This window comes from Bufo bufo, chromosome 1, assembly GCF_905171765.1.
Source record: "Bufo bufo chromosome 1, aBufBuf1.1, whole genome shotgun sequence".
Taxonomy (NCBI): Eukaryota; Metazoa; Chordata; class Amphibia; order Anura; family Bufonidae; genus Bufo; species Bufo bufo.
The window spans coordinates 593,309,523-593,324,778 of record NC_053389.1 but is presented as its reverse complement, the minus strand read 5'-3'; the positions used below and the strand labels follow the sequence as shown (position 1 = coordinate 593,324,778).

At 44.3% G+C, this 15,256-nt stretch overlaps 1 protein-coding gene across 2 annotated transcripts in view; it reads right to left on the bottom strand.

Annotated features, from left to right (window-relative positions):
* The window catches only part of CCDC136 (coiled-coil domain containing 136), a 61,619-nt gene that overhangs the window by 16,081 nt on the left and 30,282 nt on the right, over nucleotides 1-15,256 (bottom strand). For both annotated transcript variants that reach the window (XM_040413493.1, XM_040413494.1), the window contains exons 7-8: nucleotides 11,124-11,358; nucleotides 10,433-10,567 (exon numbers count right to left, since the gene is read on the bottom strand). In XM_040413493.1, the coding sequence (XP_040269427.1) occupies nucleotides 10,433-10,567; nucleotides 11,124-11,358 (370 nt within the window). The remainder of the gene's footprint in view (nucleotides 1-10,432; nucleotides 10,568-11,123; nucleotides 11,359-15,256) is intronic.

Genomic DNA, 15,256 nt, shown 5'->3' with positions numbered 1-15,256 from the left:
TAATGTGATTTTAATTACATGGCATATTTTCTTTCACCACACAGAGAAAAAACACACATGAACATATACTTCATAGCATATTAACAGCATGGATTTTGGCACCTAATACACACCTGAGTCTGTATTGAATAGAACTGCTTCTTGTTTTATACGTTCTGATATTCTCAGCTTAAACAAGGCTTTACATAGAGGTGTGCTACACTACGTGTTTTATACCTATGACACAGATCTCCATTGGCATCTACAGATAAGACAGGATTTGAATAAAAGTGGTACGGCAACCTATAATAATAGCAAAAAGGTGCCACAGAATGTAACAGGACAGATAATCACAAGTTGCACACTGATGATGGCAGAAAGAGCTCTACAATGTATTACAAGGAGATACTTTACTGGCCTCCATCTATGACCAATAAAACACTGACAATGAGAAGGAACACAAATGAATATTTACTTACATTCATAAATTGTACAGAATTAAACCAGACATTGTCTCTTACAATTTTTAGGAAAACACAGAATAAATATTAAAATACACTGAGGTGAATAGAGAGGGTTAAGATGAAAAGGGAGGCAAGAGTTTGGAAGGACAGATGCGGCATCAGGCATGGAAGCAGAAGAAGCAAGATACTCCTAGCCGTGCAAAGCAAAGCATGCAGAGCACGAGGAGTCACATGGAAACCAGTACCTGATGTGCACTAGGACGTCTCAGCCCACCAGCACCAGAGTGTCCCCACTATAACAATAAGTCCTAGGAGGGGAAGGGAGAGAACAGGAGGGTCAGATCCACAGGGGGCCTGAGAGACGAAAAGGAGGGGGAAAAAGCAGGAAAGAAAATTAAGAAAAAGATAGATGAATGATAAAATGTGGAAGAGGATCCAGGTTGTAATGAACAAGGATAACGGTGATAATAGACAAATGTAGAAAGGTGAAATAAGTGAGGGCAATTAAATTGTGTATCATACAAGAGAAGAAGATAGTTCCGGATAAAGGAACGTAACAGAAAAGTCAAATACAATGGAGTAGAGACACATATCAGTAAGGAAGGATGGCATACATATGGAAAGATTGGTCCAAAAGGAAAGAAAATATGGATGTGAACAGAGATTGCGGTATTAACATGCATTAAACACAATTGGTAATGGTGGATGCGAAGGAAAATTGATGATAAATTTGCAAACAGTTTGAATATGTGAATTTTTAATACAATGAAGAAAGGGAAGATCCCCCATACATCATGTTAATAATCGTTCATAGTAAATTCCAGCAGGATACGGACAGATGGTTCATTGGACAAAAACATTGTGATGGTGGCATGAGGCACGTCAGAGTACATGAGTGAAGTATTTCAGAAGATGATGGAGTAATGTAAAGTCAAGAGTAGAAGAACAGATTAGTAAGATTCATAAGTAGTGAAGAAGCAGCCAGATGTGATGTGAGAAAAGTAGAATAGATATAATGGGATAGGAAGAGAGAGAAAGAGAAATACATTGGTTACACAGGTGTCAGCAGGAAGGCTAGTCTGCTCAAATATATCATTTTAGCCAAAATTAGACCCAGAATTCAATTTGTGCTATTAGATGTGAAATAATAAGCGACAAATAAAGACATTAATAAATACGGAGTGTTGCTTTGGTGGTCATTGGAAGGTCTGCAAAGCCAGTACATTGGGATCATTTTGATGAATATACAGTTGCAAGAAAAAGTATGTGAACCCTTTGGAATGATATGGATTTCTGCACAAATTGGTCATAAAATGTGATCTGATCTTCATCTAAGTCACAACAATAGACAATCACAGTCTGCTTAAACTAATAACACACAAAGAATTAAATGTTACCATATTTTTATTGAACACACCATGTAAACATTCACAGTGCAGGTGTAAAAAGTATGTGAACCCCTAGACTAATGACATCTCCAAGAGCTAATTGGAGTGAGTTGTCAGCCAACTGGAGTCCAATCAATGAGATGAGATTGGAGGTGTTGCTTACAGCTGCCCTGCCCTATAAAAAACACACACCAGTTCTGGGTTTGCTTTTCACAAGAAGCATTGCCTGATGTGAATGATGCCTCGCACAAAAGAGCTCTCAGAAGACCTACGATTAAGAACTGTTGACTTGCCTAAAGCTGGAAAGAGTTATAAAAGTATCTCCAAAAGCCTTGCTGTTCATCAGTCCACGGTAAGACAAATTGTCTATAAATGGAGAAAGTTCAGCACTGATGCTACTCTCCCTAGGAGTGGCCGTCCTGTAAAGATGACTGCAAGAGCACAGCGCAGACTGCTCAATGAGGTGAAGAAGAATCCTAGAGTGTCAGCTAAAGACTTACAAAAGTCTCTGGCATATGCTAACATCCCTGTTAGCGAATCTACGACACGTAAAACACTAAACAAGAATGGATTTCATGGGAGGATACCACAGAGGAAGCCACTGCTGTCCAAAAAAAACATTGCTGCACGTTTACAGTTTGCACGAGAGCACCTGGATGTTCCACAGCAGTACTGGCAAAATATTCTGTGGACAGATTAAACCAAAGTTGAGTTGTTTGGAAGAAACACACAACACTATCTGTGGTGAAAAAGAGGCACAGCACACCAACATCAAAACCTCATCCCAACTGTGAAGTATGGTGGTGGGGGCACCATGGTTTGGGGCTGTTTTGCTGCGTCAGGGCCTGGACGGATTGCTATCATCGAAGGAAAAATGAATTCCCAAGTTTATCAAGACATTTTGCAGGAGAACTTAAGGCCATCTGACCACTAGCTGAAGCTCAACAGAAGATGGGTGTTGCAACAGGACAACGACCCAAAGCATAGAAGTAAATCAACAACAGAATGGCTTAAACAGAAGAAAATACGCCTTCTGGAGTGGCCCAGGCAGAGTCCCGACCTCAACCCGATGCTGTGGCATGACCTCAAGAAAGCGATTCACACCAGACATCCCAAGAATATTGCTGAACTGAAACAGTTATGTAAAGAGGAATGGTCAAGAATTACTCCTGACCGTTGTGCACGTCTGATCTGCAACTACAGGAAACGTTTGGTTGAAGTTATTGCTGCCAAAGGAGGTTCAACCAGTTATTAAATCCAAGGGTTCACATACTTTTTCCACCTGCACTGTGAATGTTTATATGGTGTGTTCAATAAAAACATGGTAACATTTAATTCTTTGTGTGTTCTTAGTTTAAGCAGACTGTGATTGTCTATTGTTGTGACTTAGATGAAGATCAGATCACATTTTATGACCAATTTGTGCAGAAATCCATATCATTCCAAAGGGTTCACATACTTTTTCTTGCAACTGTATATCGATATTGGTCTCAATGTCAGATCAAAGTATGATAGAAGGTGAAAAGCTAAGGTCTGTGATATATACGTTCATGTCATTTAGAGTAGAATTTCTGAGGAAAAAGCAGCATAAATCCTGACAGGACTCCTGGGAGAGACAGTGAGAGTCCCGATAACTCCACCCATACCGATGATTGGCAGCCTTCTCTGTACCCACACTGGTACATGGAGAGCTGCTAATCACTGGGAGTGGGTGGGGTAATCAGGACTCCCACTGGAGTCTCATAGGATCTCTGTATGCATATTCATAGAGGGAATACTCTATCAGCCACTGATTTGGGGCAACCACATGAATACAAAGCCCAGGACGTGTAGATTTACATTAAGTTAAAGGATATGCCCCCATTGCCTGATAGGTGAGGGTCCCACCACTGGGACCCGCACCTACACTGAGAATGGAGCAGGGTGAGTGGTGGCTGGAGGACCCTAGGTTTCCCAAGGTCCGACCACCACCAAGCGCTCTCCCTATACAAGTGAATGGGAGCATTGTGCGGCCACTGCTCCCATTCATTTCTACGGACCCAATGGAAATAGCCGAGCCGGCTATTTTCGGCGGCCCCATAGAAATGAATGGAGGCAGCTGCACATGCGCCCTCCACCACCTTTCCCCGCTCTGTTCTCACTGGGACCCGCACCTATCAGACAATGGGTGCATATTCTAGCAATATGCCCCCATTGTCTGTGATGGGAATACCCCTTTAAAGGGGTTGTCAAGTTTTATAATTTTGATGACCTATCCTGAGGATAGGTCATCAATATCAGATCAGTGGAGGCCCACACCGGAACACCTCTTTAGTGTTAACCTGCATGCTATCCATTTTGTAGTGGCATTGCAGTGTAATTACAGCTGTTCGTCCATTCAACTGAAAAAGGAGAGGAAGTTGTAAGATGCCGGTAAGCAATGAAGAAGACAGCGCTTGAACAAGTGCCATGACCCCTTCAAACTGCTTATCAGTGGGGGTGCTGGAAGTCGGACCCCACTGATCTGACATTGATAATGACCAATCCTGAGGATAGGTCATCAATATCATGAAACCTGAAAACCCCTTTAAAACTATATCTCAATCTGCTCAGCTCCTCCTGCTCCATAACATGGTGTCTGCAGACTGCACTGTACTGTTCACTTTAATACTCCAAGAATGCTATCTTGGAACCCTTCAATATTTAATGTACTATGTTTGTCCTATACTGTGAACTCTACATAACAGAACCAATGCAACTATATTTTGAAGTAAAATGGGGGCATTTTAAATATAAAAGTAGACATTGCTGTCTATACAGGTTACTTCGTCTATAATCTAAAATCCAGCTAGGAATATATGGAGCACTAAAAGAATCAAAAGCAAAAAAGTGCAGAAAAACTTGTGCCCTATACGTGCATGGACTACAAAAGGACTTTGAAAGGATGCGTTCCCCGCATGCACCTACAATGTGGGGAAGATACCGGTTCATCATTAATTAAATTCCTCTTTCGTGTTCATTCTGTTTTATCTCACATAAAAATGTATCCGTAAAATCCATAAATGATCAATATCCACTCACCTCATTTACCTATAATAACACAATGCGTTCTAAATGCCCAGCGTAACCAGAGAACGTGCAGAAGCCACCATTAATGGACCATTTACCTTTGCTACTTCATCTCAGCTGCGTTTTTAATAAGCAGTTTCTATGAGAAGCTTAAATTGTGTATTTTTAGAAAAAAAATGACACAAATGGAACAAAGGTCATTGTTTAAAGGGGTTGTCCGAGTTATGTAAAAAGATATATAGCACTTTAAATCTGATGGTCAGTAATATATAACTAAGCTAAGCAAGTTTTAGGCAAAAAAAAAAGTCCCAGCTGCACAATGACACTGCTGATACACACAGGATCCTCCCCCTACCTGTTCTTGTGCAATGCTCTGCAGAACTCCTCCAGTCTGTCAGCTCTGTCTGCAGGATGAGGAGGGAATATCCTGTGTCTCTTCACTGCCTGCAATTGCTCAGCAAAGTCTCCAGCCCTGAGTCTGTGCTGCTGATGGTAGAAGGGGGTTAAACTTTTCTGTTGAAACCAGTGTAAGGGGAGACACAGGGCAGACAGGAGCAGCTCGGCAGTGGGGCCAGTACAGTGATGTCCCGTGCACAGACACAGACTGGGCTTGTGTACAAGACATCATCAGAGCAGGGAGAGAAGCTGACATCACAGGTCATGTGACCCTCAGTGAAATCTGAGAAAAGAGCCACTGCAGATGAAAGAAGTGAATTTTAAACCCATTGATTAGTCAGAAACATGCAAAGAACAAAAAAATAACTCGGACAACCCCTTTAAGGTTCGTATTTTTCTACTGATTTATTTTATAGCCACGCACGAACTATGTCATCTCAATAAAGTTGCAATGCATGCCATGACTTGTCTTAGGCCACTCTGAGGCTTTAGAACATTGGGGGAGATTTATTATCTTCCTTGTGCCTGAAAAGTGGCTTTAAAAAGTCACAAGCTGTGTGTTTGTGATTTTTAAACTCAACTTAAAGAAAAAGTCGCAATTGCCTTTTTATAACACCCTCCGCAATTTTCCAAAAGGGGGCGTGGCAAGAGCAGAAAAGGGGCATGGCCAACAGCTAAGACAAATTTATCTTCAATTACACCAGTTTTCCGGTGCAAATGAAGCCAGAAACCTACGGCAGCTCTGCGCTGTCACAGATTTCTGTTTAGGCGCAGACTGCCGGAGGATGCACCTAATTTAGTCCTGCACTCCGTCATAAATGTGGTGCATCCTCCGACAGTGCAGAAAGCACCTGTCTTGATAAATCTCCCCCATGTCCCGTTTGTTTTAGATTTTTAAGAAACATTCTTTACAGCTTTTAATAGTTTCCCTAGGGAACTTGAATAGGCAATCATCAAACTGCTTCTCTCATAGACCCTAATGCATTAGCACTGTGATCTATGAGAATTACACTATATTCCTATGGAGCCCTGCCACAGGCAGTGTCTCCATGAGAACTTGTGTGTGTCAGCCTCGGATCCGCACGCTTCCGGGTTTTTACACTCCAAGATGCTGTGGTCACATTTGACCATGGCATCTAAGCGGTTAAATGTATGCAATCTACATTATCGTCGACCACATACATAAGCCCCAGGTGTCTGCTGTTTAAAGACCCTACATGTGACACACTATAAAGTCACATGTCGGGAAGGGGGTTAGGCCTCCTGCACACGACCGTAGGTGTCCCGTGGCCGTATTGCGGACCGCATTTGCGGATCCGCAATACATAGCCACCGTTCTGTGTGCATTCCGCATCACAAATGCGGACACATAAATTTCAATGGGTCCGCAAATCCGGAGATGCAGAATGGTGCGGAACAGAACCCTACGGAAGCACTACAGAGTGCTTCCGTGGGTTTCGTCCCATACTTCCGTTCCGCAAAAAGAACATGTCCAAAGTCATTAGGGAACTCTGTAAGTTGCTCCACATAAAACAGCTACGGACGTCTGTGTATCATCCGCAAACGGATTGCAGGGTAGAGAGGTTTAATCAAACATTAAAAAATATGTTAAAAAGAGTGGTGTCTAAGGATGGGAGGGACTGGGACCTTCTTCTGCCCTATCTCATGTTCGCAGTGCGAGAGGTGCCCCAGGCCTCTACTGGGTACTCGCCCTTCGAACTGCTATACGGCAGACACCCTCACGGTCTGTTGGACGTGGCCAAAGAGGCATGGGAACAACAACCCACACCGCACAAAAGTGTGGTTGAGTACGTCACCCAAATGCAAGGACGGATAGAAACAGTTTTACCTCTGGTTAGGGAGCATATGGAGGCAGCGCAACGAGCCCAGAGTAGGGTATATAATCGTCAGGCACGGGTCCAGAACTTTAACCCGGGTGATCGGGTGTTGGTTCTGGTACCAACCGTAGACAGTAAGTTCCTAGCTAGGTGTCAGGGGCCCTATGAGGTGCTTGAAAAAATTGGAGAGGTAGATTGCAAGGTACATCAGCCAGGGAGGCGAAAGCCGGAGCAGGTGTACCATGTGAATCTGCTCAAACCATGGAAAGATAAGGAAACCGGTACTGAAAACAGCCCACGACCAGGGTTTCTAGGGGAAGCAGTTTCGGCCTCTCTGTCTGAAGCCAGGGAAGCAGCTGCCACAGTGGAAATTGCTGACAGTGTCTCCTCTAAATAGGCTCAGGAAGCCTGGGAGTTCGTTAGTCGGAACACGGATGTGTTCTCGGACCTTCCTGGACGCACTTCCATAGTCCAACATGACATTATCACTGAGCCTCAGGCAAAAGTCCAGTTAAAACCATACTGGGTACACGAGGCTCGGCGACAAGCCATCGCGGAGGAAGTGCAGCTAATGCTCCAGCTAGGTGTCATTGAGGAGTGAAAAAGTGATTGGACCAGTCCGATAGTCTTAATACCCAAGCTGGACGGGACATTGCCGTTCTGTAACGACTTCCGCAAACTGAATGAGGTGTCCAAGTTTGACGCATATCCCATGCCCGAGTGGATGAGCTTATTGAGAAGTTGGGCCAAGCCCGGTATTTTTCTGTGTTGGACCTCACCAAAGGGAACTGGTAGGTACCCTTGACGGAGGCTGCCAAGGAAAAAATGTCTTTCATCACGCCACAGGGGCTGTATCAGTATAAGGTATTACCTTTTGGTCTACATGGCGCTCCCGCCACGTTTCAAAGGCTAATGGACATTGTACTCCGTCCACATTGTCGGTATGCTTCGGCGTACCTGGGCGATATCGTTATCCACAGCACCGACTGGGAAAGTCACCTACCTAAAGTACAGGCTGTAGTGGACTCCCTTAGGAAGGCTGGCTTAACCGGTAACCCAAAAATGTGCGCGATAGGGTTAGAAGAGACATAATACCTCGGCTACGTAATCGGGCGCGGAATTATCAAACCTCAGGTAAACAAAATTGAGGCATTTAGGAATTGGCCCCGACCTGTCACTACTCGGCAAGTAAAGTGGTAAGGTGGGGTACTATATGAGGTTTGTCCACAATTTTGCTACAGTCGCCACACCACTGACAGGCCTTTTGAAGAGACGCAAGTCAGTGATGATTCTGTGGAATGAGCAGGCGGAAAAGGCTTTCACCGCTTTGAAGACTCCCTATGTGGGTCAGCTGTATTGGTGACGCCGGATTTCAAGAGGGAGTTTGTGGTACAGACCGATGCCTCTGAAGTAGGCCTCGGAGCTGTACTCTCTCAGGACATCAATGGGGAGGAGCATCCTGTTGTTTTCCTAAGACGCAAACTTACCCCAGCCGAGACTAGGTACATTATAGTGGAGAGAGAGTGCCTGGCCATCAAGTGGGCACTTGAGTCTCTCCGCTATTATCTGTTGGGGAGAAAGTTCCGTCTGGTGACCGACCACTCCCCCCTCAAGTGAATGAGCCAGGTCAAAGAGAGGAATGCTCGGATCACCAGGTGGTTCTTGTCACTACAAAACGTAAAATTTTCTGTAGAACATAGGGCAGGCAGGTTACAGGGAAACGCAGATGCCCTGTCCTGGGCACACTGTCTAGTGGGTGTTCACCCCCTCAGGGTTGAACAAAGGGGGGAAGTATGTAGGAAGGCGCAAGGAGCCGTCATTGATGGAAGGTATGTGTCACCGAGACTCCTGGCCTCGGTGAGGTAAGAGCCGGTAGTTTTAAGTGTCAGCGGAAGCTGGTGCTGGTTGACACTGTTTGTTGTTAGTGTGGCTGTAAAGCCGATCCGGGACAGCTCTTACTGTGAGTAGCCAAAGGGCTGGGTGGGTGGCTTCTCCCCACGCTACAGGCCGGGTCTTTATTGGCCTATATAAAACCCAGCCAGCAGTCTCAGCTGGGTGTGGATTATCTTCCATCTGACAGTGGAGTGCTGTCAGTCTCTGTGTATTTTGGCTACTGAGAACTTGTGCCGTTCTAAAGGGCTGAGAGACGCCTGCTGGGAAACAGGCCCTAAAGCCTGCTGTGGACTGCGAGTGGAAAAACTGCTGACCAGGTGAAGGCTTTTGTTCTGTGGACTTTTTATGGGGTGAACAAACACCAAGACTGCAAAACGTTACTTCTTGTTTTTCCCTATGAGTGAATAAAACACTGAACTGTTTAAGTTAAAGTCTTTGTGGTTGCCTCTGTACTGCGTCCACAAGCCTGTCTACCAGAGCAAATCCCCACACCCCTCACATATGCCCGCTTAGAGTCCTCCACAAAGAGGATGGTCCACACACACAGTAATTTCTTGATACCCTAGTAGTTTCATTAAAAAATGTAAAGTAGTACTCACCTAGCCCCGTTCCCACAACAAATGAATTACATCATTCATCAATGCTTCCCCTGGATTCTGCTGTCTGTGGCTCAGTGCACCAGGTGCAATGATGTCACTGCGCATTGTGTGTGCCTGCAGCAGTACTTATAGGGTAATGGGTGGAGCAGGACTCTGATGGTTTCCTGCTTCACCATCTGCCTTCAGAGGATGGAAATTGGGACATGCAGCAGCCTTCCTGGGAGAGAAGTTGAAATTCTGGTCTGGCCTACTGGATCTGGGACAGTTGTGAGGCATATAGAAGGTCAAGACGCTGGTCTCCATAACAGTGTGGAGCCAGCATGGTCACCTCTGTAGATTTTGCTTTTCAGCTGCCCAAACTTATTTGAGCAATCCTTAACAACTTCAGAGCATGCTCAAATCATGCATTTAGGAAATCTGAAAGACTTTATGCTGAATAAAACACCAGACTCCATGAAAAGCTTATATAAAAAAGCTATGAGTTTTGCAGTGTGACCCAGTAAAGAAAGTAAGGACATATACACAGAAAATTGATCCATGAACTAGGATACATGTAGAAGGACAAAACCGAATACTATATTCACATAGCTGTAGCTAGAAGAAGCAAACATTGTACCGTAATTATTAAACAAATAGGTAGAATGGGATTAGAAACAGTACAACTCTTGTCTATAAGCTCTGCCCCATTTACAAGAGTGGTGCTGGTTCTGGGCAAATAAAGGACAATTTTTCTAATTTCATAATTAAAGGTTCAACCACCAAAAAGACACATGCAATGACAAGCAACATATTACAGGATATTATAGAAAAATAATTATTATTGTTACCTGTAAACCACTCTCCTTCAGCCTATGGATTTCCTCTCTACACAACCTCAGCTCCTCCTGTAACTTCTCCTGCTCCTCCTGGCTGAGAAGGTGACGTTGTTGCAGTTCCTCAATCTCAGAGAGGAGACAGGCGCACTGGAAGAGTAAGCAAAAAGTTTAAAGGGAGTCTGTCATCAGCATTTCACTTTTTTAACCCTTCCCATAGCTCCCTAGCATGCTTACAGTTAATAAAAACGTTACCTCTGGCATCAATCCTGGACTTATAGAACCATCAAAAACGATCTTTATAACTTATGCAAATGAGGGCTCGCAAGTGCCCAGGGGTGGCGTTACACTCGTAGGTGCCCTGCTTGCTCAGCCTTTTCATTGCGTCCCCCCGCCCCTTCCTACCCTCCGCCCGCCCATCCTTTCCCTCTGACCGCCTTTCTACTAACTTATTATTCCGCCGAGATCCCGCGCCTGCGCAGTCAGTCCGTCAGACGGCCGGCGCATGCGCACTGCGATGCCCATTCCTTATTTTTTTTAAGGATTTTTACTAATGCAATAGGATTATTTGTATTAATAAATTAGCATTACAACCAATTACTAGCACCAATAATGGCAAATATTTTTCACGTGGGACTAAAAATGCTGTAAGTAGGTTTTGTGTATTTAGTAGTTATCAAAAATGACATGAAATGGCCATGCTGACCTCACTCTGGGCTTTCTGCACCTTCTCTTCTGCACTCTGAAGCTGGACATGCAGTCTGCTCCTGTCCTCCTCACGGGTCACTTTAAGTTCTCTCTTCGGCTCAATATCTTCACTCTGAGCCATGATGTTTTCAGCGTCATACTGTGGGATCTTATTCTCAGTCAGGCTATCACTCTCTTCTCCATGGTCTTGATTCGACTCTTCTGTGCCATCCCCATGACTGGTGTTACCCACCCTGCATAGTATCACAGATTGATCAGCATTTATCTTTAGAGATAGTAAAGACTTAACATGCTTCTATGTTAATATTATTGGACTGTTTATAGCACATGATATGAGGGTACAGCACAACTCAATTAGCCGTTTCTATTAATTGTTGCAATATCACAACAATCAATAAGTTCCTCATTTGTAATGAGACAGGCTTTGTATATTACTATATTTACATCAGAAAGCTATTGGGCTGGAAGATCATGTTAGCAAATGAGATATTCCCATCGGTGTAACTAGAAATGGCTCGGACCCATAGCAAATTTTTGAACAGGCCCCTCACCTCATCCTCAACAACTTTGTGGCTAGTCTTCTGCTTGGCAGGAGGAGGAATCAAGAGTTTACGTTACAGTATGCCGCCTGGACCCTTCCCACACAGCAGTTATTTCCCCTACAGCTCCCGTAATTCCCCCTTCAGAGTAGCATGATAACTGTGTGCCCCCACACAATAGTAATGCTCCCTTGGTGCCCCCACACACAGTAGTCACGTTACCTTAGTGCCCCCACACTGTAGTCATGCCTCCTTTGTGTCCCCACACAGTAGAATTCCCCTTAGTTCCTAATCACAGTAGAATTCCCTCTTAGTGCCCCCATATAGTAGTTATGCCCCCTTAGTGCCCCTTTACATTAGTTATGCCCCCTTATTGTACCCTTACAGTAGTGTTGCCCTCTTAGTGTCCCTTTACAACAGTGGTGGCCCCTGTAGTGTTAATGGAATAAATAAAAAAAAACAATATACCTAGCCCTGTTCCCCCGATGAACTGATTACATCCCACTCTCCCCAGCAGGCATGATGCAGTGATGTCATCATGCCTGTTGCGCTAAGTAGGAGAGTGCACAGGCCGAGGACAGGCCCGGGAATGATTCTTGGCTTGTGCACTCTTCTACTGAGCCCTACAGGCATTATGATGTCACTGCATCATGCCTGATGGGGAGAGCAAGACGGGGAATGAGGCCGGGCCCTACAGCAGCTGGGCCTAGTTTGTCTGCTGTGTCTGTCATCCATTATGGGCCGGTCCTGCCACTAATCATCACTGTGCATGTGTATGTGTGTACTGGCAGCTGTGTGCCCTCTAGCAGTCATTATGGTTACTACAGTGGTAGTTCCGCCACTGGATACTCCTGATCTTGCGGAGGGTAGAGGTAGGTGTCACACCTGGGATCTACTGCTCAAGGAGGCCCAAATGTCTGCACTGGAGACACCTGTCAGTGATTGTGAGACAAAACCAGGATTGGAGCCCCCACAGACATAAGTTATAAGGGAAAGATCTGCTCCTGTTCTCTGTTTAGAGCAGCACCTGGTTTTGGCTCAAAATCATTGATGGAAATCACTGACCGAACACTGATATGTATGAATAAGGCATAAGGGGCTGGCTCTCCTAGGCTTCCATAGAGGGAAGGCCCCAATGCTTGTGCAAAGCATTTGCCTGCCTTCTCAGCCTTCAGGTCCCTGACTCCGCAGCGCAGGGACCTGATGGCGAAGTGGTTTAAATTCATCACAGTAATAAGAAATCTCCTCCACGGTGGTGTGAAATGTTTGTCACTGGAGATGGACTATGAAATGAGATAGGTACATAACATATGATATGGTGCAAGGTAAGGGTCCTATTAAACAAGCCGATGTTGAGCCAATAACAAGTGCCAATCGACGATATACAAGTAAATCAGAACTTATCTAAAGGGCGTTTCACAAGGCCAGATGCAAAATAAAAGGCGGACGAACGATCGTTATTACGATTGTTTGTCCCCCCGTTAATTTGCATACTATCGGCTGTACTTCCTGTTTACATAGGATTTTTGGTGCTGCATGATAGATGCAATTACTCTAAAAACAAGCTGATTTGTTGGGTGATTAGCAGCACCTTTACACGGGTCAATTATCAAGAATGAGTGTTCCCATATTTGTTCCTGATAATAGGCCTGTGTAAAAAGGGCCCTAAGGGTACATTCACACATCCGTATGTGTTTTGCGGATCCGCAAAATACGGACAACGGCAATGTGCGTTCTGCATTTTGTGGACCGCACATCGCCGGCACTCTTATAGAAAATGCCTTTTCTTGTCCGCAATTGCAAGAATAAGGCATGTTCTATTTTTTTGCGGAACGGAAGTGCGGATCCGCAAATGCGGATGCGGACAGCACATTCCGACCCCATTGAAAATGAATGGGTCCGCACCTGTTCCGCAAAATTGCGGAACGGATGCGGACCCATTTTGCGGACGTGTGAATGGACCCTAAGGGAAAGACATGATTTATGATGGGAAGGAGAAGCTCTGCTGTGAATTCAATGGTCACTAAGAACAGCTAGAATCAGCTTGAAATCCCATGTAGGACAATGTATGACCATTCTTCTACATATACCATATTAATGGATGCATTTGGTTCTAATTTGGACCTAATTCCAATAATTCTGCTCTTTTCATTGAAACATACAAATACTACTCACGATTCTCTCTCCTAATCATTGTAATAAATTATCCTAATTATCTCCTCTGACATAATCAGAGAGAATAAAAAGCCTGAAAGTCGTCTTAGCTAATACTTAACTATCACGTCTACAAGACGTAATAAGACCTTATAAATATTACAAAATAATAAAGAAACTCACACATTGGTGTGGCCTTTTCGCTGACAGTCCTCTTATTACACACATATCAGTCCCATGTGAAAGGTGACAAGCATTTCTATCTGTCCAATGTAAATGAGCAAAATGACGTAGGATCTCAAACCTGATCATTCATGGATAAAAATGGAAACGTTCTCTATTACTTGCATGAAAGCTTGAGTATGAATGAAACTTTTGAATCTCGGCCTGCAGCATGTCAGAAAACGTAAGTCCTACTGTCTCTACAGGCATTTTCCAGTTATGCCCCAGCCACTATTTTTATGGGTAATGTATACATTGCTCAATGCTGGGATCCTCATCTCTCAGAAAAACCCTGGTTGCCTATCCGGCTTCAAAGAAGTAGAGAGGTGGTCACACGAGCATGTGGGAGTCATAGACTCTTCTCTCTCCATAACTCCCATAGAGGGCAGTGGAGAGGACCATGCACATGTGCAGCAAACTCTCCTGTATGTGGCTTTATAAGGAGTTAGGTGGAGTCCTAGAATTTGCATAGTGGCACCCAACAAACTTTTGCCCAAGGGCCTCTACCAACCTTAATCCCTACATGTACTGTGGAAGTCTGGAGCTTAAAAATGGTGCCCGCTTGCAAGGGGAGCAGGCACCATAGCTGGAGAGCAGCACAACGCATACCTCAATAGATGATAGTCCTCCAAGGAGATGGGTGCACGCAGTGTCGGACCCTGGCCTCTGGTCCCAGATAATAACAAAAAATAGAAAAACTGCAGCACTCCTTCAATTCAAAGCACCGTGGTGGTTTATTCAAAGAGCATCAATACAAAGCGACATTTCGACTCTATCTGAGTCTTTCTCAAGCAAGAGAAAGACTCACATGGAGTCGAAACATCGCTTTGTATGGATGCTCCTTGAATAAACCACCACAATGCTTTAAATTGAAGGAATGCTGCAGTTTTTCTAATTTTTGTTTTAAACAGCAGACACCATGTCTGCAATCGGTGACAACTCCGATTGCACACATTTAACTCCTCAGATGCCATGGTCAATTGTGACAGAGCTGAGAAATGTGAAGTCATTCATCCTCTGTAATAGCCTGGACCTCTCTGAAGGAACCAGGCTATTAAAGTTGTACTTCCCATGGAGGCCTGCAGGTCCATAAATAGCAAATTTCTCATGCACTGCAGGGTGAAAAAAAGTTTTTTTAAAAAGTTTTTTTTTTCAAATATTAAAAAATAGTTCAAACCACCCTCCTTTCCCCATAATAAAAGCAAAAATAAATAAA